Here is a 24,896-nt window from a genome sequence, read left to right as displayed (position 1 = left end):
AAATTTAAAATTGCACAGGTCACCCACCAAAACACCATCAGAGTCGGGGAAACATTGTTGACGCGGCGGTCAGAAGTCGTCGATCAAAGCTAGAAGACTCTAGCGACCATGATCTGAAACACATCGTCGTCCCAGAGAAAAGAAGACGGCCACCCAAAATCCAAGGGACATAACCTCTGAAACTCACCGATGGCGTCAAAGCGGCCGAGCATTCTTGTTGGAGGAGTTAGGGACCAAAACACGAAGTTATGACTCCGGTTCGGTCTCGGTAAACAACAAACTTCGATACGGTTTCAATAAATATCTAGTCCTTCTGACTTCAAAAGGAAGGACTATAAATATTATATCAAATCAAATAGTGCAATATTTAACCAACGTTGTAAGGAAAATTGTCCACCTACATGTTGGAAATATGCCCTAGAGGCAATAATAAATTGATTATTATTATATTTCCTTGTTCATGATAATCGTTTATTATCCATGCTAGAATTGTATTGATAGGAAACTCAGATACATGTGTGGATACATAGACAACACCATGTCCCTAGTAAGCCTCTAGTTGACTAGCTCGTTGATCAATAGATGGTTACGGTTTCCTGACCATGGACATTAGATGTCATTGATAACGGGATCACATCATTGGGAGAATGATGTGATGGACAAGACCCAATCCTAAGCATAGCACTAGATCGTGTAGTTCGTATGCTAAAGCTTTTCTAATGTCAAGTATCATTTCCTTAGACCATGAGATTGTGCAACTCCCGGATACCGTAGGAGTGCTTTGGGTGTGCCAAACGTCACAATGTAACTGGGTGGCTATAAAGGTACACTACAGGTATCTCCGAAAGTGTCTGTTGGGTTGGCACGAATCGAGACTGGGATTTGTCACTCCGTGTAAACGGAGAGGTATCTCTGGGCCCACTCGGTAGGACATCATCATAATGTGCACAATGTGATCAAGGAGTTGATCACGGGATGATGTGTTACGGAACGAGTAAAAGAGACTTGCCGGTAACGAGATTGAACAAGGTATCGGGAAACCGACGATCGAATCTCGGGCAAGTATCGTACCGCTAGACAAAGGGAATTGTATACGGGGTTGATTAAGTCCTTGACATCGTGGTTCATCCGATGAGATCATCGTGGAACATGTGGGAGCCAACATGGGTATCCAGATCCCGCTGTTGGTTATTGACCGGAGAACGTCTCGGTCATGTCTGCATGTCTCCCGAACCCGTAGGGTCTACACACTTAAGGTTCGGTGACGCTAGGGTTATAGAGATATTAGTATGCGGTAAACCGAAAGTTGTTCGGAGTCCCGGATGAGATCCCGGACGTCATGAGGAGTTCCGGAATGGTCCGGAGGTAAAGATTTATATATAGGAAGTGCTATTTCGGCCATCGGGACAAGTTTCGGGGTCACCGGTATTGTACTGGGACCACCGGAAGGGTCCCGGGGGTCCACCGGGTGGGGCCACCTGCCCCGGGGGGGCACATGGGATGTAGGGGGTGCGCCTTGACCTACATGGGCCAAGGGCACCAGCCCCTAGAGGCCCATGCGCCAAAGGGACAAGAGGAGGGGAGAGTCCTAAAAGGGGAAGGCACCTCCGAGGTGCCTTGGGGAGGATGGACTCCTCCCCCCCTTGGCCGCACCCTTCCTTGGAGGAAGGGGCAAGGCTGCGCCCTCCCCCTCTCCCTTGGCCCTATATATAGTGGGGGAAAGGGAGGGCAATCTAACATAAGCCCTGGCGCCTCCCTCTCCCTCCCATGACACATCTCCCTCCTCCCGCAGCGCTTGGCGAAGCCCTGTTGGAATCCCGCTACTTCCACCACCACGCCGTCGTGTTGTTGGATCTCCATCAACCTCTCCTTCCCCTTGCTGGATCAAGAAGGAGGAGACGTCGCTGCTCCGTACGTGTGTTGAACGCGGAGGTGCCGTCCGTTCGGCGCTAGGATCATCGGTGATTTGGATCACGACGAGTACGACTCCATCAACCCCGTTCTCTTGAATGCTTCCGCGCGCGATCTACAAGGGTATGTAGATCCACTCCTCCCTCGTTGCTATATGACTCCATAGATTGATCTTTGTGACACGTAGGAAAATTTTGAATTTATGCCACGTTCCCCAACAGTGGCATCATGAGCTAGGTCTATGCGTAGTTTCTATGCACGAGTAGAACACAAAGTAGTTGTGGGCGTTGATTTTGTTCAATATGCTTGCCGTTACTAGTCTTATCTTGATTCGGCGGCATCATGGGATGAAGCGGCCCGGACCAACCTTACACGTATGCTTACGTGAGACCGGTTCCACCGACTGACATGCACTAGTTGCATTAGGTGGCTGGCGGGTGTCTGTCTCTCCCACTTTAGTCGGATCGGATTCGATGAAAAGGGTCCTTATGAAGGGTAAATAGCAATTGGCATATCACGTTGTGGTTTTTGCGTAGGTAAGAAACGTTCTTGCTAGAAACCCATAGCAGCCACGTAAAACATGCAAACAACAATTAGAGGACGTCTAACTTGTTTTTGCAGGGTATGCTATGTGATGTGATATGGCCAAAAGGATGTGATGAATGATATATGTGATGTATGAGATTGATCATGTTCTTGTAATAGGAATCACGACTTGCATGTCGATGAGTATGACAACCGGCAGGAGCCATAGGAGTTGTCTTAATTTATTTATGACCTGCGTGTCAACATAAACGTCATGTAATTACTTTACTTTATTGCTAACCGTTAGCTGTAGTAGTAGAAGTAATAGTTGACGAGACAACTTCATGAAGACACGATGATAGAGATCATGATGATGGAGATCATGGTGTCATGCCGGTGACGATGATGATCATGGAGCCCCGAAGATGGAGATCAAGAGGAGCAAAGTGATGATGGCCATATCATGTCACTATTTGATTGCATGTGATGTTTATCATGTTTATACATCTTGTTTACTTAGAACGACGGTAGTAAATAAGATGATCCCTCACTAAAATTTCAAGAAGGTGTTCCCCCTAACTGTGCACCGTTGCGAAAGTTCGTCGTTTCGAAGCACCACGTGATGATCGGGTGTGATAGATTCTTACGTTCACATACAACGGGTGTAAGACAGATTTACACACGCGAAACACTTAGGTTGACTTGACGAGCCTAGCATGTACAGACATGTCCTCGGAACACAAGAGACCGAAAGGTCGAGCATGAGTCGTATGGTAGATACGATCAACATGAAGATGTTCACCGATGATGACTAGTCCGTCTCACGTGATGATCGGACACGGCCTAGTTGAGTCGGATCATGTAATCACTTAGATGACTAGAGGGATGTCTATCTAAGTGGGAGTTCATAAGATGAACTTAATTATCCTGAACATAGTCAAAAGGTCTTCGCAAATTATGTCGTAGCTCGCGCTTCAGTTCTACTGTTTAGATATATTCCTAGAGAAAATTTAGTTGAAAGTTGATAGTAGCAATTATGCGGACTAGGTCCGTAAACTGAGGATTGTCCTCATTGCTTCATAGAAGGCTTATGTCCTTAATGCATCGCTCAGTGTGCTGAACCTCAAACGTCGTCTGTAGATGTTGCGAACATCTGACATACACATTTTGATGACTACGTGATAGTTCAGTTTAACGGTTTAGAGTTGAGGCACCGAGGACGATTTGAAACGTTGCAAAACATATGAGATGTTTTGAGGGCTGAAATTGGGATTTCAGGCTCGTGCCCACGTCAAGAGGTATAAGACCTCCGACGATTTTCTCAGCCTACAAACTGAGGAGAAAAGCTCAATTGTTGAGCTAGTGCTCAGATTGTCTGAGTACAACAATCATTTGAATCAAGTGGGAGTTGATCTTCCAGATAAGATAATGATGTTTCTCCGAAGTCATTACCACCAAGCTGCTAGAGCTTTGTGATGAACTATAATATATCAGGGACATATATGATGATCCTTGAGATATTCGCGATGTTTGACACCACAAAAGTAGAAATCAAGAAGGAGCATCAATTGTTGATGGTTAGTGAAACCACTAGTTTCAAGAAGGGCAAGGGCAAGAAGGGATACTTCATGAAACGGCAATTCAGCTGCTGCTCTAGTGAAGAAACCCAAGGTTGAACCCAAACCCGAGACTGAGTGCTTCTGTAATAAGGGGAACAGCCACTGGAGCAGAATTACCCTAGATACTTGGTAGATGAGAAGGCTGGCAAGGTCGATAGAAGTATATTGGATATACGTTGTGTACTTTACTAGTACTCCTAGTAGCACCAGGGTATTAGATACCGGTTCGGTTGCTAAGTGTTAGTAACTCGAAATAAAAGCTACGGAATAAATGGAGACTAGCTAAAGGTGAGCTGACGATATGTGTTGGAAGTGATTCCAATGTTGATATGATCAAGCATTGCACGCTCCCTCTACCATCGAGATTAGTGTTTGCGTTGAGCATAGACATGATTGGATTATGTCTATCGCGACATGGTTATTCATTTAAGGAGAATAACGGTTACTCTATTTATTTGAATAATACCTTCAATGGTCTTGCACCTAAAATGAATGGTTCATTGAATCTCGATCATAGTGATACACATGTTCATGCCAAAAGATATAAGATAGTAATGATAGTACCACCTACTTGTGGCACTGCCACTTAAGTCATATCGGTATAAAACGCATGAAGAAGCTCCATGTTGATGGATCTTTGGGCTCACTCGTTTTTGAAAAGTTTGAGGCATGCGAACCATGTCTATTGGTGTATATGCATGAAGAAACTCTATGCAAATGGAGCGTTTGGACTCACTTGATTTTGAATCACTTGAGACATGCAAATCATACCACATGGGCAAGATGACTGAAAGCCTCGTTTTCAGTAAAATGGAACTGGAAAGCGACTTGTTGGAAGTAATACATTTTGATGTGTGCAGTCCAATGAGTGCTGAGGCGTGTAGTGGATATCGTTATGTTCTTACTTCACAGATGATTTGAGTAGATGTTGAGTATATTTACTTGATGAATCACGAGTCTGAATTATTGAAAGGTTCAAGTAATTTCACGGTGAAGTTGAAAGATCATCGTGACAAGAGGATAAAATATCTATGATATGATCATAGAGATGAATATCTGAATTACGAGTTTGGCACAGAATTAAGACATTGTGGAAATTGTTTCACAACTAATACAGCCTGGAACACCATGGTGTGATGGTGTGTCCGAACATCATGACTGCACCTTATTGGATATGATGCATACCATGATGTCTCTTATCGAATTACCACGATAGTTTATGGGTTAGGCATTAGAGACAACCACATTCACTTTAAATAGGGCACCACGTAATTCCGATGAGATGACACCGTATGAACTATGGTTTAGAGAAACCTAAGCTGTCATTTCTTAAAAGTTTGGGGCTGCGACGCTTATGTGGAAAAGTTTCAGGCTGACAAGCTCGAACCCAAAGCGGATAAATGCATCTTCATAGGACACCCAAAACAGTTGGGTATAACTCCTGTCTCAGATCCGAAAGCAATAAGGGATTGTTTCTAGAATCGGGTCCTTTCACGAGGAAAAGTTTCTCTCGAAAGAATTGAGTGGGAGGATGGTGGAGACTTGATGAGGTTATTGAACCGTCTCTTCAACTAGTGTGTGGCAGAGCACAGGGAGTTGTTCTTGTGGCACCTACACCAATTGAAGTGGAAGCTTATGATAGTGATCATGAAACTTCAGATCAAGTCACTACCAAACCTCGTGGGATGACAAGGATGCGTACTACTTCAGAGTGGTACGCAATCCTGTCTTGGAAGTCATGTTGCTAGACAACAATGAACCTACGAGCTATGGAGAAGCGATGGTGGGCCCGGATTCCGATAAATGGCTCGAGGCCATAAAATCCGAGAGAGGATCCATGTATGAAAACAAAGTATAGACTTTGGCAGAACAGCTCGATGGTCGTAAGGCTGTTGAGTGCAGATGGATTTTAAAAGGAAGACGGACAATGATGGTAAATGTCACCATTAAGAAAGCTCGACTTGTCGTTAAGATGTTTTCCGACAAGTTCAAGGAGTTGACTATGATGAGACTTTCTCACTCGTAGCGATGCTAAGAGTCTGTTGGAATTATATTAGCGATTACTGCATTATTTATGAAATCTTGCAGATAGGATGTCAAACATTGTTTCCTCGACGATTTTCTTGAGGAAAGGTTGTATGTGATACAACCGGAAGGTTTTGTCAATCCTGAAAGATGCTAATAAGTATGCAAAGCTCCAGCAATCCTTCTGAGGACTGGAGTAAGCATCTCGGAGTTGAAATGTATGCTTTGATGATGATCAAAGATTTTGGTTTTATACAAAGTTTATGAGAAACTTGTATTTCCAAAGAAGTGAGTGGGAGCACTATAGAATTTCTGATAAATATATGTTGTTGACATATTGTTGATCAGAAATGACGTAGAATTTCTGGAAAGCATATAGGGTTATTTGGAAAGTGTTTTTCAATGGAAAGCCTGGATTAAGCTACTTGAGCATTGAGCATCAAGATCTATAAGGATAGATCAAAACGCTTAATGGTACTTTCAAATGAGCACATACCTTGATATGATCTTGAAGGTGTTCAAGATGGATCAGTCAAAGAAGGAGTTCTTGCCTGAGTTGTAAGGTATGAAGTTAAGACTTAAAGCTCGACCACGGCAGAATAGAGAGAAAGGACGAAGGTCGTCCCCTATGCTTAAGACGTAGGCTCTACAGTATGCTATGCTGTGTACCGCACCTGAAGTGTGCCTTGCCATGAGTCAGTCAAGGGGTACAAGAGTGATCCAAGAATGGATCACAGGACAGCGGTCAAAGTTATCCTTAGTAACTAGTGGACTAAGAAATTTTCTCGATTATGGAGGTGGTAAAAGAGTTCGTCGTAAAGGGTTACGTCGATGCAAGCTTAACACCTATCCGGATAGCTCTGAGTAGAGATACCGGATACGTATAATGGAGCAACAATTTAGAATCGCTCCAAGTAGAACAGTTATTTGGAATAGCTCCAAATAGAACGTGGTAGCTGCATCTAGGAGATGACATAGAGATTTGTAAAGCACACACGGATCTGAAAGGTTCAGACCCGTTGACTATAACCTCTCTCACAAGCATAACATGATCAAACCCAGAACTCTTTGGGTGTTAGTCACATGGGGATGTGACCTTGAGTGTTAATCACATATAGATGTGAACTGGATTATTGACTCTAGTGCAAGTGGGAGACTGTTGGAAATATGCCCTAGAGGCAATAATAAATTGATTATTATTATATTTCCTTGTTCATGATAATCGTTTATTATCCATGCTAGAATTGTATTGATAGGAAACTCAGATACATGTGTGGATACATAGACAACACCATGTCCCTAGTAAGCCTCCAGTTGACTAGCTCGTTGATCAATAGATGGTTACGGTTTCCTGACCATGGACATTAGATGTCATTGATAACGGGATCACATCATTGGGAGAATGATGTGATGGACAAGACCCAATCCTAAGCATAGCACTAGATCGTGTAGTTCGTATGCTAAAGCTTTTCTAATGTCAAGTATCATTTCCTTAGACCATGAGATTGTGCAACTCCCGGATACCGTAGGAGTGCTTTGGGTGTGCCAAACGTCACAACGTAATTGGGTGGCTATAAAGGTACACTACAGGTATCTCCGAAAGTGTCTGTTGGGTTGGCACGAATCGAGACTGGGATTTGTCACTCCGTGTAAACGGAGAGGTATCTCTGGGCCCACTCGGTAGGACATCATCATAATGTGCACAATGTGATCAAGGAGTTGATCACGGGATGATGTGTTACGGAATGAGTAAAAGAGACTTGCCGGTAACGAGATTGAACAAGGTATCGGGATACCGACGATCGAATCTCGGGCAAGTATCGTACCGCTAGACAAAGGGAATTGTATACGGGGTTGATTAAGTCCTTGACATCGTGGTTCATCCGATGAGATCATCGTGGAACATGTGGGAGCCAACATGGGTATCCAGATCCCGCTGTTGGTTATTGACCGGAGAACGTCTCGGTCATGTCTGCATGTCTCCCGAACCCGTAGGGTCTACACACTTAAGGTTCGGTGACGCTAGGGTTATAGAGATATTAGTATGCGGTAACCCAAAAGTTGTTCGGAGTCCCGAATGAGATCCCGGACGTCACGAGGAGTTTCGGAATGGTCCGGAGGTAAAGATTTATATATAGGAAGTGCTATTTCGGCCATCGGGACAAGTTTCGGGGTCACCGGTATTGTACCGGGACCACCGGAAGGGTCCCGGGGGTCCACCGGGTGGGGCCACCTGCCCCGGGGGGGCACATGGACTGTAGGGGGTGCGCCTTGGCCTACATGGGCCAAGGGCACCAGCCCCTAGAGGCCCATGCGCCAAAGGGACAAGAGGAGGGGAGAGTCCTAAAAGGGGAAGGCACCTCCGAGGTGCCTTGGGGAGGATGGACTCCTCCCCCCTTGGCCGCACCCTTCCTTGGAGGAAGGGGCAAGGCTGCACCCTCCCCCTCTCCCTTGGCCCTATATATAGTGGGGGAAAGGGAGGGCAATCTAACATAAGCCCTGGCGCCTCCCTCTCCCTCCCATGACACATCTCCCTCCTCCCGCAGCGCTTGGCGAAGCCCTATTGGAATCCCGTTACTTCCACCACCACGCCGTCGTGTTGTTGGATCTCCATCAACATCTCCTTCCCCCTTGCTGGATCAAGAAGGAGGAGACGTCGCTGCTCCGTACGTGTGTTGAACGCGAAGGTGCCGTCCGTTCGGCGCTAGGATTATCGGTGATTTGGATCACGACGAGTACGACTCCATCAACCCCGTTCTCTTGAATGCTTCCGCGCGCGATCTACAAGGGTATGTAGATCCACTCCTCCCTCGTTGCTAGATGACTCCATAGATTGATTTTTGTGACACGTAGGAAAATTTTGAATTTATGCTACGTTCCCCAACACTACAATATTAGATATGAAAATATATTCAATTGTGTATGTAACGATATCAATTTGGTATCGTAGTTTTTTATATTTTTCCTAAAAATGTAGTTAAACTTTGCACCATTTGATTTCAAAGAAAATTTATAAGCGTTCTTTTCAGAGCCGGAGGGAGTACTAACCAAATTTGATGCAATTTTGTGGTCATAGGGTTTTGTAAACGCATGAAAAACCTCTTTAGTATTGTTGCATGCATAGCAATGTGACAATTTCTATATACAAAACATGCAAAACTTTAAATTTCTTACCAGACCGCTATTGCTACCTACACACAGTGAGAACTATACCATTGACATATCCAACAAAGTGAAAAATCAAGATGTGTCAATTTTTAATCCAGTTTATTAATTAGCATGCAAAGGTAAGAACAAGCAACAGCTAATTACCGGGCACTCTCTCATATCTTAAAACACAAGGCCCTAAACTTTGTCCCTCTTTTCTCGCAAAGCAAGCTTCATGGTCAATTGGACCAATCACAAGCCAAGCTGAGTGGCTGAACATCTATATGATTGGTAGGTTTGGAAATGCGTAAAGCAACATGCAAGCCTTTTTTTGAGAGGTGAAGGGAGTACAAAAGGAACAAACACAAAGAAAGAAGTAAGCAACTAGAAAGTAAATAGCAAGTGTTTGAAGGCACAATGATTTATTTCGCAAAGTTCTAGTTGTTGGCGGGCTTTACGTCTTCATAGGAGAGGGTGAGCACTTAGCGCCGCGTTGAGCTAAGTTCACTACTCACCCAATTAATAATAGTGGATTTTGAGGTGATCCCGGACCTACACAAACTTAGCGTATCCACAAGATGGAAGCTCTCAGATGACGACTAACTGTTTAGAAGATGTCGATTCTCCAAGAGTATGAGTAGCATCTGTAGGCTCAAAGATGCTCTTGCTTGATGCTCAACCAAATCTCAACAACTCCCCCCCCCCCCCCCTCAGTTTCCCTCTAAGATGTGTGCTCAAGAACTTGAGGAAGTGGGAACACGGAATATAAGAGTGCACAGTGCACGAGAATGTCATAGGCTCATTTTACATCCGTATTTAGGTAACAATATCAAATGTATCTGTGTCTAGACTAGCAGATTTTCGATGATGCATATGGTTATACTGAATCACCAAAAAATACAAATTATTGTTTTAATATCAAGATGAACATCGTGTTTACTCTGAAGAAGAAGAAAACATAACACTCAAAGAAGATAAAGATGAAAGAGCATATGAGTTGCACAAACAACCCATTTTCACTTTTGGATTACTTGTTGTTCCATGATTAATAGCCACGTTTTTTGGAACCTGAGGTTTGAAAGTTAGTAAAATACATTTTAAAGTGTTTTCTCTTTGAGCATGGTTTAAAACATAGTAGAATATGTTTCTTAAGTTCTGTAAATTATGGAAAAGATCAAGAAATGTAGGCATTGAGTGGAAACTTACCTTTGTTAATGTTAATAATAAATTACGTCTATTTTGTGGCCTGTACTTAAATGAATAACTACATTAGCTAAATAACTTTTGTCGGAGAAATTCATTTTTGGGAGTTTACGTAAAGTTGATTGGCCATATTATTTTCTTGGCAATTTTGTAAAACTAATGTGATTTTTGCTAAGTTAGAAATAATGAGATCAGATGTTCCCGTGTAACAAAAATACCAAAGCATTGTCGTACTAGATATAAAGAAATACAAGTGAACAAAACAAAAAACCTTGATGGCCATATTATTTTGTTGGTATTATTGTAAAACAAAAATGTGTTTTTTTTCTATGCTAGAAATAATGAGACCAAATGTTCCTGTGTCAAAAAATAGCAAAGCATTGTCGTACTAGATATAAAATACAAGTGAACAAAAGAAAAACATAAATACCAAGGTCCCTGTGTCAAAAAATAGCAAAGCATTGTAGTACTAGATATAAAAATACAAGTGAACAAAAAAAAATACCAAAGCTCAGTATAGCTCTCATCATCTAAGAGATGACTCTGTGTAACAAAAATACCAAAGCATTGTCGTACTAGATATAAAGAAATACAAGTGAACAAAACAAAAAACCTTGATGGCCATATTATTTTGTTGGTATCATTGTAAAACAAAAATGTGTTTTTTTCTATGCTAGAAATAATGAGACCAAATGTTCCTGTGTCAAAAAATAGCAAAGCATTGTCGTACTAGATATAAAATACAAGTGAACAAAAGAAAAACATAAATACCAAGGTCCCTGTGTCAAAAAATAGCAAAGCATTGTAGTACTAGATATAATGAGACCAAATGTTCCTGTGTCAAAAAATAGCAAATCATTGTCGTACTAGATATAAAATACAAGTGAACAAAAGAAAAACATAAATACCAAGGTCCCTGTGTCAAAAAATAGCAAAGCATTGTAGTACTAGATATAAAAATACAAGTGAACAAAAAAAATACCAAAGCTCAGTATAGCTCTCATCAAAACTAGATATAAAGAAATACAAGTGAACAAAACAAAAAACCTTGATGGCCATATTATTTTGTTGGTATCATTGTAAAACAAAAATGTGTTTTTTTCTATGCTAGAAATAATGAGACCAAATGTTCCTGTGTCAAAAAATAGCAAAGCATTGTCGTACTAGATATAAAATACAAGTGAACAAAAGAAAAACATAAATACCAAGGTCCCTGTGTCAAAAAATAGCAAAGCATTGTAGTACTAGATATAATGAGACCAAATGTTCCTGTGTCAAAAAATAGCAAAGCATTGTCGTACTAGATATAAAATACAAGTGAACAAAAGAAAAACATAAATACCAAGGTCCCTGTGTCAAAAAATAGCAAAGCATTGTAGTACTAGATATAATGAGACCAAATGTTCCTGTGTCAAAAAACATAAATACCAAGGTCCCTGTGTCAAAAAATAGCAAAGCATTGTAGTACTAGATATAATGAGACCAAATGTTCCTGTGTCAAAAAATAGCAAAGCATTGTCGTACTAGATATAAAATACAAGTGAACAAAAGAAAAACATAAATACCAAGGTCCCTGTGTCAAAAAATAGCAAAGCATTGTAGTACTAGATATAATGAGACCAAATGTTCCTGTGTCAAAAAACATAAATACCAAGGTCCCTGTGTCAAAAAATAGCAAAGCATTGTAGTACTAGATACAATGAGACCAAATGTTCCTGTGTCAAAAAATAGCAAAGCATTGTCGTACTAGATATAAAATACAAGTGAACAAAAGAAAAGCATAAATACCAAGGTCCCTGTGTCAAAAAATAGCAAAGCATTGTAGTACTAGATATAAAAATACAAGTGAACAAAAAAAATACCAAAGCTCAGTATAGCTCTCATCATCTAAGAGATGACTACTGTGACGACCCAAGTTGTCACCAGAGCGTTTTCATCATCACTCTGGATTTTTGTGGGGTGAGAGAGGCTCGAACTCTCGACCTCAGGATCACTCGCTTTCAGCTATGAGACCTACGCGCTAGCCAACTGCGCCACCACCCCTTCGGTGACAACTTCTCAAATACCGCATTGAAGTAGACACATATATATCCGCCGACTCAACCTGACAAAGCTCAGGAACACAATAGGAAGTCATCAGCCAAAAAAACAACTACAGCATACAGTGCAGGTAGCAACTGATAAAAGACCTCTGCAAAAAGGATTTCTCATTCATCGAAAGACGGGCGTTCTGATACACATTCTCTTTACAGTTATTGTTCACCTAGCCACGCATCTACTTACATGGACGACATGCTTCAAAATGTACACCAAACAAAACAACTAGGGTAAATCCTGGTCATTCTACCTCCAAAGCAGTCAGGTCACCGCTGCGTATACAACCTTGATGGCTTGATCAGTCAGGACACCGTTTCAGTGTCAGCTTTTCAGTTATCAGGAACTCTACACAGCCTTGGACATGACCGTGAACGGAATGACCACCCGGTGACCTTTGTCCCCGTAGAACTCGACGTCCCCGAAGCTCACCGAAGAGTTGGTCATGGTGGCGTTCACGACAAAGGTCACGAGCTGCTTCTGCCCGCTGGGGATGAAGAACTGAGCCGGTGTCGCAGACGCCGCCACCCCGTAGGGGGCGTTGCAACTGACCGTGTAGTTCTCGTCGCTCGCCACGTTGGTGACCGTTCGTGTTACTGTTCTCGACTGGTTGAGCACGGCTATGGTGATCGACGGCAGGTTTAGGTCTGCTCCGGTCATGGTGGAGGCCCCGCAGCTATTGCCGGTGTAGTTCGCCACTACTGGAGCAGAACCATTTATACCACACAGAAAGGAGAGGTAGTCATCATAGCCTGTAGTTTACAAGAAAAACAAAACAATTTGAAAGGAGTTAGTCACACAGTCATGTTTGTCAAGCGCGAAACTACAATCAGAACCTAGAGGGTTATTTGCACTATATATGCACCCCTTGGCATAGCCATGCTAACAATCTGATAAACTGTTGGTTCGACATACATTGGCCTAACACCTGATGTCAATCAAAACCCAGCTGCTAGTCTCAAGCAATACACCACAGTTCGCACTAGTTGTGGCAAGCCCAAGCTAATCTTAGCAGTAACATAAACAAGAGATGATTTTTTTTTGAGCAAATAAACAAGAGATGAATGGCCATTGAACTTACTGCAATCAAATATGAGCCCAGGGTCCAAAGCAGCAGTGGCATTGGCAAACCCACTCCCCATGTCAAAAGGTGTAGCTGGAGTTTGAGTGGAGTCTGGGTTGCTGTATGTTCGCTGTGACATGATTGGATTCCCCTGCTTGTCACTGAGAGTTGTAGTGGTAGACAGCGCGGAACCTATAGCTGCTGGGCTAAAAGAAGGAAACTTCTGCTTGATTAGCGCCGCAAGGCCAGCAATGTGTGGTGCAGCCATACTTGTACCAGAGAGCATCGCAAAACTTTCACCTGAAGAGGAAAATCAGACAACCATCATGACTTGTTCATGGCAATGGAGAATCTGATATTAGGTCAGATTCTAATGCTAAGCTAGTTGTTAGCGGCGTAAATACCCGAACAGAAAAATACAAATGTAAGGCTGTACTTTTTGTTTATGGCAGTTTTGCTGGCAATGGAAGGAGCAAAGAATCCAATAATTGCATATTAATTTACAAAAGTACCATTCTCAATCCTCATATGCTTCACTCACAGTTCATAGCATGGCAACCATTAGTTTTTTATCTACCAAATACATATTTGAAGAACGTAATACAATGAGGGAAAACATATTTTTTTGGAAATACACTTCTATTCTATTGGAATGCAATTTGTATGTTTAATGCTCTTGAGTACTAATACTTAAGTATTAACTGGAATAGAAGGTAAATTGTCAAACTACCGGTAAATTCAGCAGAATCCAATCCACGCGAACTCCAAGCACCCCAAATGGAACTGCCAGGTGCTACCACATTTGGTTTCAAGATATCGGCATTGGCCAATGTATTATCCTCAGGGTCAGGTCCCCTAGCAGAATAAAACATCACTTTTGGTGCCGAACTACCATAATTTGGCTTCAGACCTCCTAGTATTTTCGCAACTGCACCGAAGTTGACAACTTTGTCTGACGTCCCATCTCGTACAAGCGAATCGTTGTAATAACTTAGGAATATCTGGCAATATCGAGTCACATATGTTAGCACCTTAGTTTTTCTTAAGAAATAGAATAATTTTCCCACATGAGTAATTCAGTTGATCTACCATCAACTGTTACTATACTGCACTCAACAACTAAACTTGAAGCCAAAAAAAGATAGACTAAAACCATGAGAACAGGAAAAAAAACTATGGAGAAGAGAGACCGATTAATCAACACGCACATAACAGCCAGAGCAAATTAAGCTTAGCAACACCAGCAGCCGAAAGAAGCTTGGATTAAAATGAACAGAAGTTCGGGAAACAGGATAAGTCTACTAAAATGTTGCAAGAGCTGAATAGGCACTTAAACCTTTTAACTTCCTGATGCATTTACCATGCCCAATAATTATGAAGTATCACACTTCATACATTAAGGCTCAGTTTGTGGTTACTGAAATGTGCCGTGCTAAAGTTATTTATAATCCGCTTTCGGAAAATAACCATGGAAGCAGCAAAAGGTTTGGTTAAACAAGTGATAGAATAGGCAAAAGCTGATTAACAAACGTGATTATCATAATCAACTGCAATGCCAAACGCCAGATTCATACAGCAAATCCAGAACTATTGAATACCATAACATAAGCTGTTAAACAGGACAAGAAAAAAGACTGATCAAGGTCTAAGAAATAAAAGGATATAAAGAGTAAGAATAATAAGGCTGAAGCATTGGCTGCCATACCTTAGAGTCATCAGATGATGGTATTATAAGTCCAGGTATATCCATTGGAGTTGGGTTCAGCTGGAAACCAAGGACAAAAGGATCCAAGTAAAATATAATTCCTGCAGCACTGACATTCTTTGCTGTATCCAAAGCTTGCTTCACAGAAGAGAGGCCAAGCACAAATCTTATGGAATAGCTGCAGACCAGTATCTTCCCCCTTATCAGATCTTTATCTAGATGGCTTGGATCTTGGCACTCTCCTAGGGACATTTCAATTGGAGTAGTTGTATAATTTTGCAGTGCATGAGGTGCAGCAATCAGATTGTACATGGAATCACCATCTGTTCCAGCTGTGTTTGCAGTTTAACAAAAGTTAAAAAGGTCGCCATGTGCAGTCGTGCACAGAGCACATAATGAAATAACTTAATAGGAACTTACGAGCAAGGCCAACTCCTGAAATGGTCAAATTGTTGCCAAGTACAACATAATTGTTGTACTCCCTGTCATGGGCAGAAGCGCCTACAGTAAAAATCCATGGACTGTATGAAGACATGCTCTTAGGGGAAGGACCAGTATTTCCTGCAGCTTGCACAACAAATATGCCATCTTTCACAGCTGACATTAGTGCCATATCAATTGGATTAAAGAATGTAGCCAATCCAGGAGGCCTCCTATTAGGGGTAATGGATAAACTGATTATGTCAACGTTATCTTCAGCTGCCTGCAAATGTGATGCAAGGAGTTGTTGTCAACAGCGCTGCAATAGAGCATTCTTCATTATTTAAAATGCTTCTAATGAGTTGGCAGATCTTAGCCAAGAATATCACACCAAAATTTTTAATAATGCCACGGAAACTTGCAACATAAATATATGTCGAACACTTACTAAAATTTTAGTCAACACATTAGTACAACTGGTCATCACAGAATTCGAACTTCCAGATGCAGATCTATTCAGTAAATTTGAACAGCTTATAATCTTTTCTTGTAGTGTGCTCGTCTTGATTAGCTAGTATATGCTACAATAATTGATCTCTTGGAATATCAAGCCCATTAGATTATTATTATTTTCGTTCAAAAAGGAGGTAGAAATCATGCCTTTTCTTCATGCAGGGATCACATTCTAAAGTGGGTCATTAGTTTTGTGCTTACACGAACAGAAAATAAGCAGCATGCAGAAAGATCGTTACCTGATCTATTGCAGCCACTACATCAGCAGCAAAACCTCCAAAACCTTTGTACAGCGCTTTATAGACAGCAATGCTGAAAAATAAGTTATTATTATATATTTGGAAATAAAGTGGATCATATCTATCTCCCTAAACCAAAAACAAGTAGACTTACTGTGCACGAGGAGCCATTCCACTTGCATTCCCAAAGTGATGCCCAGCCACAATAACAGGTATTCCATGATTACCAGCCGCGATTGATGCTGTGTGGCTGTATGCACAAATCTTAACTTCAGAAATAATAATCTCTGAAAGTGGCCTCTCAAAATAATTTCCTTGCAGTAGTTTGTTATTCTTGTTAAGCAACGTCAGTTAGAAGTCAGATAAGGCCTACACCCAAAGGTAGTTCAACTAGTCCATATGGAAAGCAATGCTTGAGTTCAAGTTGAAAGAAACAAACCATGGAAGCAAAACAGTAGTAAATAACAGTTTATCCCAGTATTTCTGCATAAATCATTTCTTTCATCTTAATTGGATCTATCTATTACTAGCATGATATCAAGTTAAAACAAACAAAACAACAGTAAATAACCATATCTCCCGGTATTTCTGCATAAATCATTTCTTACAACATAACTTTATCCATTTATTACTAGCATGACTTATACCTGAGCATTTACATAACAGAACCAGGCCAGGTTCATCGTCAACTGGAGTAGAGAAGTAAAAAAGAAGACTAGGCTAGGTTCATGAAGTGTTTAGTATTTGAATGAAACTTTTGAATACAATTAGAAAATTTGGGTAGTCAAACAACATAGAATTACTGAGGGTTACTGGAGGAAACAAGAAACAACTGTGAAACAAAAGAGCTGCATGTGTGCCTACACAGCCAGACGCAGTAGTAGGGACTGGGGAGCATTCATTTTCTTCGTTTACTAGTAATTGTGATAACCTGATAGGTAAATCAGAAATACTTACGTCCCATGACCATCACTATCAGATGGTGAAGCAAGATCTTGAGAGGCATTGAAGACTCCTCGGGTTATTGCAGATGCAGCAAAATGTCGAGCTCCAACAAGCTTTCTGTTGCAGGACCCAGATGGAAAATCACTTGTAACCTCACAATTACCAGAGTAGTGAGCAGGAACTGGATAATTATCGGTTGTCAAGTCATCTGCAAAGCTAGGGTGATTTGGGTCGATTCCTGTATCAATGAGGCCCACAACAACACCCTGGCCAGCACATTGTGGACCACCATCTTGCACCCAAGCACCTTCTGGCAGGCCAAGGAATTCAGGGGTATAAGTTGTTGCCGTCCTAACAGAGAAATCCAACATTATGTTTGCCACTTCTTTTCTCCTATTTAGCTTCTCTGCCTTTTAATGCAAGCAGAAAACAAGTTAAAACGTGTATAAGAAATAAGTCGATCTGAACAATCTCCTACAGGTTCCAGAAAACAGATAGGAAAAAAGAAATAAGGATAACAACTAACAAGGTGAAAGAAACAAATCGCAGGAGGTCAACAAAAAAGGAATATTCAGTGATTATCAATGCTTCATAATTACATGAATTTCCTTATTTAACCATATAAAGTTTGCAAAACATTTCATGCGCTTTTCTTTGACAAGCGATAGACAGACACTACAAGCTAATTTTATGATAGTACAGAAATAGCGAAAGGAACAAACATAAACAATTGGATACCTGCTGAGGAGTGAGGACAACAGCAAAACCATTAATCAAGTAGTGGTAACTGTACAACTTTGTATAGTGCTCTCCTCTTAGTGTCTTCTTCAGGAGAGAATTTTGAAGGCGCACTAGGAGTGAGCCATAATTCATAGATTTGGGTGAAGCATGCCTGCATTAGCATGGTTAATATTAATACGAGAAACAAAGCTAACACATTCATGTTTTTTCCATGAAAATAACTGCTGGACCTTCTCAGATAAAAGGCTAAATCAATATAATAACTTTAGCTGACCCTTCATAGTAGCATACACCAAGTAGACAAAAGTAGATACTGGCTGTTTCCCAATTAATTCTGGCGTGGAAAATTTTATGTAGTAGCTCTAGTTTGTGTTTGACATAAGTCCCTCCCTACAACACTTGAATTAACAATTCTTACAATAACAGGGTCTACTCGATGTGAATTAGGCGTAAATGAAACTTAAGCAAAAATCTCATAAAACAAATGGAAAATTCAATTCATATAATATCAAATCATTAAAGATAACCGAGAGCATGATATAGACAACAAAGGCATTCAAAAATTAAATCTCTAAACAAGTAATGTTGCATTTTATGGATACTTTAAGTTGTCGTTAATACATGTACTGGTAATAATTAAGTACACACAGTATGGATGTTAAGATGACTGCACTGGCCAATTGTCAACAAATAATAATGGGAGTGATAAAAAAATTTTCAACAACTAATTACAGTGTAACCAGAGTAGTCGGCTGGAGTGACCTTCCAATCATCGGAATGATAGCACAATCAAATTTGCCCAAAACTGGCCCAAAATATAAGTGTTATTTGTACCACCTCGAGAAGTGCTAAAACCTCAAACTGGGGAACACTTTTTTTTATAGGGGTATAAAGTGCGGAATCTAAGTGGCGCAAATTGCAAGGGTGGGGATTAACACTCTATGGAGGAAGCATAACAATCGGGGAAATTTATGCTATATAAGAGCGCCGCCCACCTCGGCTTCCTGAGGATGCTGGTGGCCGGGTTATCCCCTCCGCCGCCGCCGCCGCCGGCAACCCTGCTGCTCCCAAACCTCTCCAGGTCGAGGCGCTTGTGGGACACCGGCGCCTGCTTCATGGTCACAATGTACACCGCGGCGCCGTCCTCGAAGCCGCGGACGACGCCGCCGCCCAGCAGCGCGACCGCAAGAAGCGCCGCCCACAGGAGGGGAACAGCCCACCGCTCCCTCCGAGCCACCCCCATTGCCTCGCCGCCCCGAGGCTCCAAAGGGAAGGGGGACAAGAATCCCCGAGGAAGGCTAGCTGCGCCCTTGGTCCATGGCCGAGAGCACAGGACGACTGAGCCTGCAGTTGGGCGAGGTGGAGCAGCTGCTGGCCTTGCACGCGGCGGAATAATGGCGAGGGCGAGGGAGGCGTGCGCTTTTAAGCCGTGCCCGAGTCAAGCGTGGGAAGAGAGGAGGGGAGGGGAGGGGAGCAGGCAATAAAGAAGTGACCACTGCAGCAGGAGCAGGAGGCGGAGGGAGCGGCAAAGCCCTCGCCTCGCCTGCTGCCGCTTTGGCGTGGGCGCCTCCACCTCGTTGGCCTTTTGTTGCTGCGCGCCTGCGCGCCTGTGCCTCCTGGTCCTGGGTGGTGTATTCTATGCCTGTGTGAACGGGGTGAGGTGGTGGCCACAGTGAAGGAAAATATCAGATGATACCAATCCTTACATGCTAGTACTATGATACCAACCTTCAAAATTCATCTAAATATGTTTAAAAAGTTGAAAAAGAATCATGGATGTTCACGACACATGTGTTGACAATCCATTAAAAAATCTTATCAAAATTCGACATACGCATGTGGAAAAAGAAAGGAAAATCTGTCATGGAGAAACAAAGCCGGCTACAGTGCTACACACGGGCACACGGCTCAGCTCAGCGTTCCAGGAAGAAGACTTGGGGCACTGGAGTGAGTGATTTCCAGCTGTTCGCGCGCCGGCTTTGTACATTTTCACCACAGAGGCAGAGGAAAAGAACTCGCAGAAAAAAGACGGTGAAAAGAGGCTGCCTTCCGGTGGTACTCAAAGAAAAGAAAGAAAGTGCAGCTTGAGCGCTGTCTTGACGGTGCTATATGAAACGTCCGTGTCAGTACAAACATTATGTTGGTCCTGGTTGCTGGACCGAGCGCCGCAAATCCACCTCTCATCCACTCCCGTTTGGTACAGTTTTACTAAAGGCTAACACGAGCTTTGCTGCACAGTTAACTTTATGGATGTATTTAGGACACATCTAAATGTGCTCTAATTATTGCACATCTAAGTGGGTGAATCAAGCATAAAGAGGAAAAGAAAAAAGAAAAGAAAATATCCACACGAATCTCAATATAAGATTAATGACATAGGACTTATTGCACATCTAGATGTGCTTTAGCAAAACTGTAATTTTATTACGTTTAGTACGTACCATGGAAGTGGTTGCCCAAAACCCTCATGGGCACAATTAGGTCGGTCATGTAAAACGATCCTTCTGGTTTTGGGAAGGTTCATTCAGGTTTTCTCTTTTCCTTTTTCTCTACGGGTCTTTTTTTTTCCTTCTTTTCCTTTATGTTTTTATAATTTTTCGATTTCTTTTTAAAATTTGCGAATATGTTTCAATTTATAATATTTTTTAAAATTCAGGAATATACTTTACATGTTTGAACATTTTTTTAACATGTGAACATTTAAAATTTTGTGAACAGTTTTTAAATGGGCAGCGCTACTCGTCGGTCGGCGGATCTTTTTCACTAAATTCAACGCGGGATAGCCCTCATATTTAGCTCCTAGCTTTGCAGCAAGGATGATGTTGCGCTTCGGATGTTCGCAACAGAGTTTGAGTTGCGGAACTTTTGCAACAAACGGCTTGTTGTAGTTTTTTTGCAACAAAGCTAATGTTGCAATTATTTTTTTGGCAGTGCTATGCGTTCGTCGGCTGATTTTTCTGTCGTCTGCATCATCAAGTGCCCGAGCGGCGCTCTCCACCTTTGTAACAAAGTTTAAGTTCCATAAACTTTTGCGAGGAGATCATGTTGCGAAAAACTTTATAGTAGGAGTTATGTTTCAGAAAACTTTTGCGGCAGTAGTTATGTTTCAGAATCTTTTGCAACAGAGGTCATATTGCAGAAAAATCACCACACTCGCATCGGTGCACTGTCGTGTTTTTCTTTGTAACATTCCCCATATTTCAGAAACATGGACGATGTTGCAATCCAAGACTTCATCGATCGGCTCTTTTGCAACAGCAGAGCTCGTAGCATCAGTGGTGGACGGCAGCCACCGTTGTAGCAGGTGTTGGCAGTCGTGGCTTGCTTGCCAGCATGGTTTCAATCTTGAGGCAACATGTGGTTTCTGGCTGGAGGAGCAGTCGTATTGCTATGGATGGGAGCTTGAGATGGATAGCACATGCTAGGAGAAAGGATGAGCATTTGGCGCTTGTGAGGATAAGGATGCACTGTTACTTGCTGATGTTTCCACAAAGAGAGAGAGGACATGTGACCAAGAGAGAGCGCCAGGCAGCCATGATATTGAATCTGATCCGACGACAACTCATCTGGCGGATGTCTACCACGGGATCAGCCAGCTGACAGTAAGAGTTTACCTTTTTTAAATTCATAATATTGTTTAAAATCATGAACATTTTTTAACCATTTAAAAACATGAACTGTTTAGAAACTCAGGAACACTTTTAAAACTCTTGAACGTTTTTCAAAATTCTTGAATATTTGTTCTTGCTTGTGAATAGTTTTAAAATTTGCGGCATTTCTTGATATTTGCAAATACACACATGGCGCTACATGGGTTGCAGACCTGCGTGTTTGCTCGCAGTCCTGTTGTGTTCTTAAAAATTTGAAAATCTTACGGCTCATTTGTTGCCTACTCAAAGAATCCATGGCATTTTTTCGTTGAATCATGCATAACCATGTGTATCATAACATATTCATAAGGAGGAGTGGAACAACACCCATCCACGAGTACATTGAAAGGACATGGCTAATCTCACGGTCGCCGGAAGAAAATCGTCATTTTTTTAGAAAAGGAGTATGACCTGCATGCGGTCATTTTATTGATTATTCTCGAAGATCTTACAAAGTATTATAACAATATGCCTGAATCCGCCATCTTGGCAACATATGCCACTACTCCTATCCATATGATGAAGGGATGCTAGCTGGGCCAAATACCCAGACCACTCACCTAAACCTATAATCAAAAGCCGGAAGCCCCAGCCGAGCCACATACTGGGTCTGGGGCACAAATCGGTCTGACGCACTCACATGTGTTGTCGCCGCCATCTTCCACAGGCCCGTCTTCAGAGCAGATATTGAGGTTTCTACCTTGTCAGGCCACTCTGCCATCGACGCACCATGACGCCAGACAACCACCTCCTCCTGCGCGAGTCCATCTACACGCATCGGGCGCCGAGTCTCCGCTGCGCCACGCCGCCGAGATCCGCTGTCTTCGATGCGGAGGAGGAAACACCGCTCCACCTCTAGGCGCATCGCTGGCCACCTGTCGCGATGTCGTGCAAGTCCAGCTCTGGGAAAGCACGCAGGGAATCACGATCTTCAAGACGACGCCCTCAGGAGGGGAAGCGACGTCACGCCATCGTCTGGTCCTGCACCGCAGGATCTGGGCTTTCACCGGCGGAGGAGGTCGGAGAACTCCACAACGGCCCCCATGAGGAGAGCGACATCCGCAGACACCGCGCCGTCGGCTTTCGTCCGAAGCAACCCTACCTCCGCACCCTCACGCTGCCGGACGAGGATGGGGGAACCCCAGCGCCGCCAGCATGCGAACCCACTGGCCCAAGCACCTCTTACGCGGCGGCGGCGGCGCCATCACCATGCACGACCACCAACCTCACCGCCGGCCGAAGCCAACGGGCCAGATCCGCCGAGTCCGTCACGGCCAGATCTGAAACCTCGGGACGCCGTCGCATCGAGGCAACCACGAGCAGCCGGCAACCCATCACCTGCGAGAGGACGAGGACGCCGCGCCGGGCAGCCGCCACGTCGGCCGGAGACGCCAAGGACAAGACTCCCACCATCACGGGCTCATGTCGGCAACCTAGGCCGCCGAGCGCGCGGAGATCCCCGCCGCCGCCGTCCTCTGGCGCGGGCTTCGCCCGGCGGACTCATCCGGCGACGACGGGAGGGGGGTGTGCTGTAGAAGGGAGCGGCGGCGGCGTTCCTAGGGTTCTCCCGAGCCGCCCTGGGGACGACACGGGGGTCGGGCGTGGCTCGTAAGGGATATGAAAGAAAATCATGTCCTGTCTAAACTTGCCTGTGGCCTGCCACTCCTGGGCTTCTTGAAGAATTTTGCCACGCGGGGGTGGGAGGTGGAAGAGCGTTTTAACCTCTAACCGAACCGAACACAAAATATTCCTTAATCCTTGTGTTCAGAGTTTACACTTCGACATATGATTTTTTTTCTGGGCGAAAACTTTTGATTTTTTCATATTCAATCATTACAGTACAATGAACACCAAAAACAATAAAAATACATTTAGATCCCTAGGCCACTAACGACGACTACAACTACTGTTTTATCCAGCATAAGTCGAGTTGATCAGCTGTTTGTTTTTGTGAAATTCCCCGTGCATTACTCGGCTATGCTGGATGATTGCAAACCTGCTACATGATCAACAGCCCGCTCATTCACCGTACAAGGAAGTGTGGCGTAGGACACTACGATCATGTAGGAGTATATTTTTGTAATCACAAAGGGACCATAGTTTTCCATCCACAAAAGATCTCGAACGCATGTTGGACGTGGGCATGCGGCATCGGCCCCAAGCTGAAATACAGTATCCAAAAACTATGCGCAGCACAAGGTCAGGCACTCTACCGAGTACTGTAGCATAAAATTGTGTGCTTCAGTCGTGGCATGCAGCTCATGAGTTGATCTATCCTCAGTGCGCATCAAAATAATCACTGCCAACAGCTTTCACGGGCTCGAACCCTAGGATCAAGGTCCACCTGCCAAGCCACTTTTGCAATGGTCAAATGCCACCTTTGCCTCTCATCACAAATAAAAAATCTGCATGTGTTTTCACCTTGTTGGAAAGGAAAAGAAAAGAGACACTTGTTCATTGTCTTTTTCTTTTGCGGGGTAAACACTTGTTCATTGCTATTGAGAAGCAGGGATAACCGATGGTGACATGACACGAGACACACACGGCACAAACACAAGCATACATACTCGGCTCGCTGGGGGCCTGGCCTCCTGGTCGGTCCGGCCAGCATTGTTGTGCAGTCAGGAAACGCATGCGATGCGATGCGAGCAACACGCACTGTCGGCCTACCGGTGTGGCGTGGCCCCGCGTGAAAATTACACCACTCCATGGTCTTCCTTTGGATTGGCTTGGAGGGAGTTGATCATGGCAGGTGTTTTTGCTTTTCTGCCTTTTTATCTGCTGTGACTCGTCCGCCTTTTGCTCGCCCCGGCCACCGCTCACCGGAGCAGCTAGGTACTGGAGCGCCGGTGGATGGAGCCCTTCCATCGGCACGGCGACTTGCTGCCTGTTTGTCTGTGAGGACGACGAGCAGACAGAAAGGAAACGAGAGGGATCAAAAGGGTGGAATCATTGCCTCTTTGCCCGGCCCAACCAATCGGCAATCACGTCCGGAAATCGATCGTTCACGGCGTGAATTACTCGAAGGTTGTTTCTACTCCTCCCACTCGTGGCCCCGGCATTTGTTTTACTACTCAAAGCCATGTCGCGTACGCT

At 43.3% G+C, this 24,896-nt stretch overlaps 1 protein-coding gene and 1 non-coding gene across 2 annotated transcripts; both read right to left on the bottom strand.

The window, feature by feature from the left end:
- Positions 1 to 12,385: 12,385 nt before the first annotated feature.
- Positions 12,386 to 12,473, bottom strand: TRNAM-CAU (transfer RNA methionine (anticodon CAU)). Its single transcript is given in 2 exon segments — positions 12,386 to 12,421; positions 12,436 to 12,473. It is a non-coding gene; the product is annotated as a tRNA-Met (tRNA).
- A 135-nt stretch (positions 12,474 to 12,608) lies between these two features.
- Positions 12,609 to 19,633, bottom strand: LOC125530782 (subtilisin-like protease SBT2.2). Its single transcript, XM_087547626.1, has 10 exons — positions 19,146 to 19,633; positions 18,148 to 18,301; positions 17,422 to 17,819; positions 16,619 to 16,714; positions 16,465 to 16,537; positions 15,713 to 15,995; positions 15,293 to 15,624; positions 14,318 to 14,588; positions 13,606 to 13,887; positions 12,609 to 13,276 (listed from the first exon to the last, which is right to left on the bottom strand). Exons 1-10 carry the CDS (start codon positions 19,391 to 19,393, stop codon positions 12,873 to 12,875), a joined length of 2,541 nt encoding a protein of 846 aa, XP_087403752.1. The 5' UTR covers positions 19,394 to 19,633; the 3' UTR covers positions 12,609 to 12,872.
- Positions 19,634 to 24,896: the final 5,263 nt, after the last annotated feature.

The sequence above is a fragment of the Triticum urartu genome, chromosome 3A (assembly GCF_056163025.1).
Source record: "Triticum urartu cultivar PI428250 chromosome 3A, HENAU_Tu73, whole genome shotgun sequence".
Classification (NCBI taxonomy): domain Eukaryota; kingdom Viridiplantae; phylum Streptophyta; class Magnoliopsida; order Poales; family Poaceae; genus Triticum; species Triticum urartu.
This window is presented reverse-complemented; position numbering and strand designations above follow the sequence as displayed.

What these genes read in the sequence shown, in the direction of transcription:
- LOC125530782 (XM_087547626.1), bottom strand. Translation starts at nt 19,393, where the DNA reads ATGGGGGTGGCTCGGAGGGAGCGGTGGGCTGTTCCCCTCCTGTGGGCG. An exon ending in TTCAGGAGTTGGCCTTGCTC is followed by an intron (nt 15,625 to 15,712) that starts GTAAGTTCCTAT and finishes CTGCAAACACAG; the next exon opens with CTGGAACAGATGGTGATTCC. An exon ending in TGGGCTCATATTTGATTGCA is followed by an intron (nt 13,277 to 13,605) that starts GTAAGTTCAATG and finishes TGTAAACTACAG; the next exon opens with GCTATGATGACTACCTCTCC.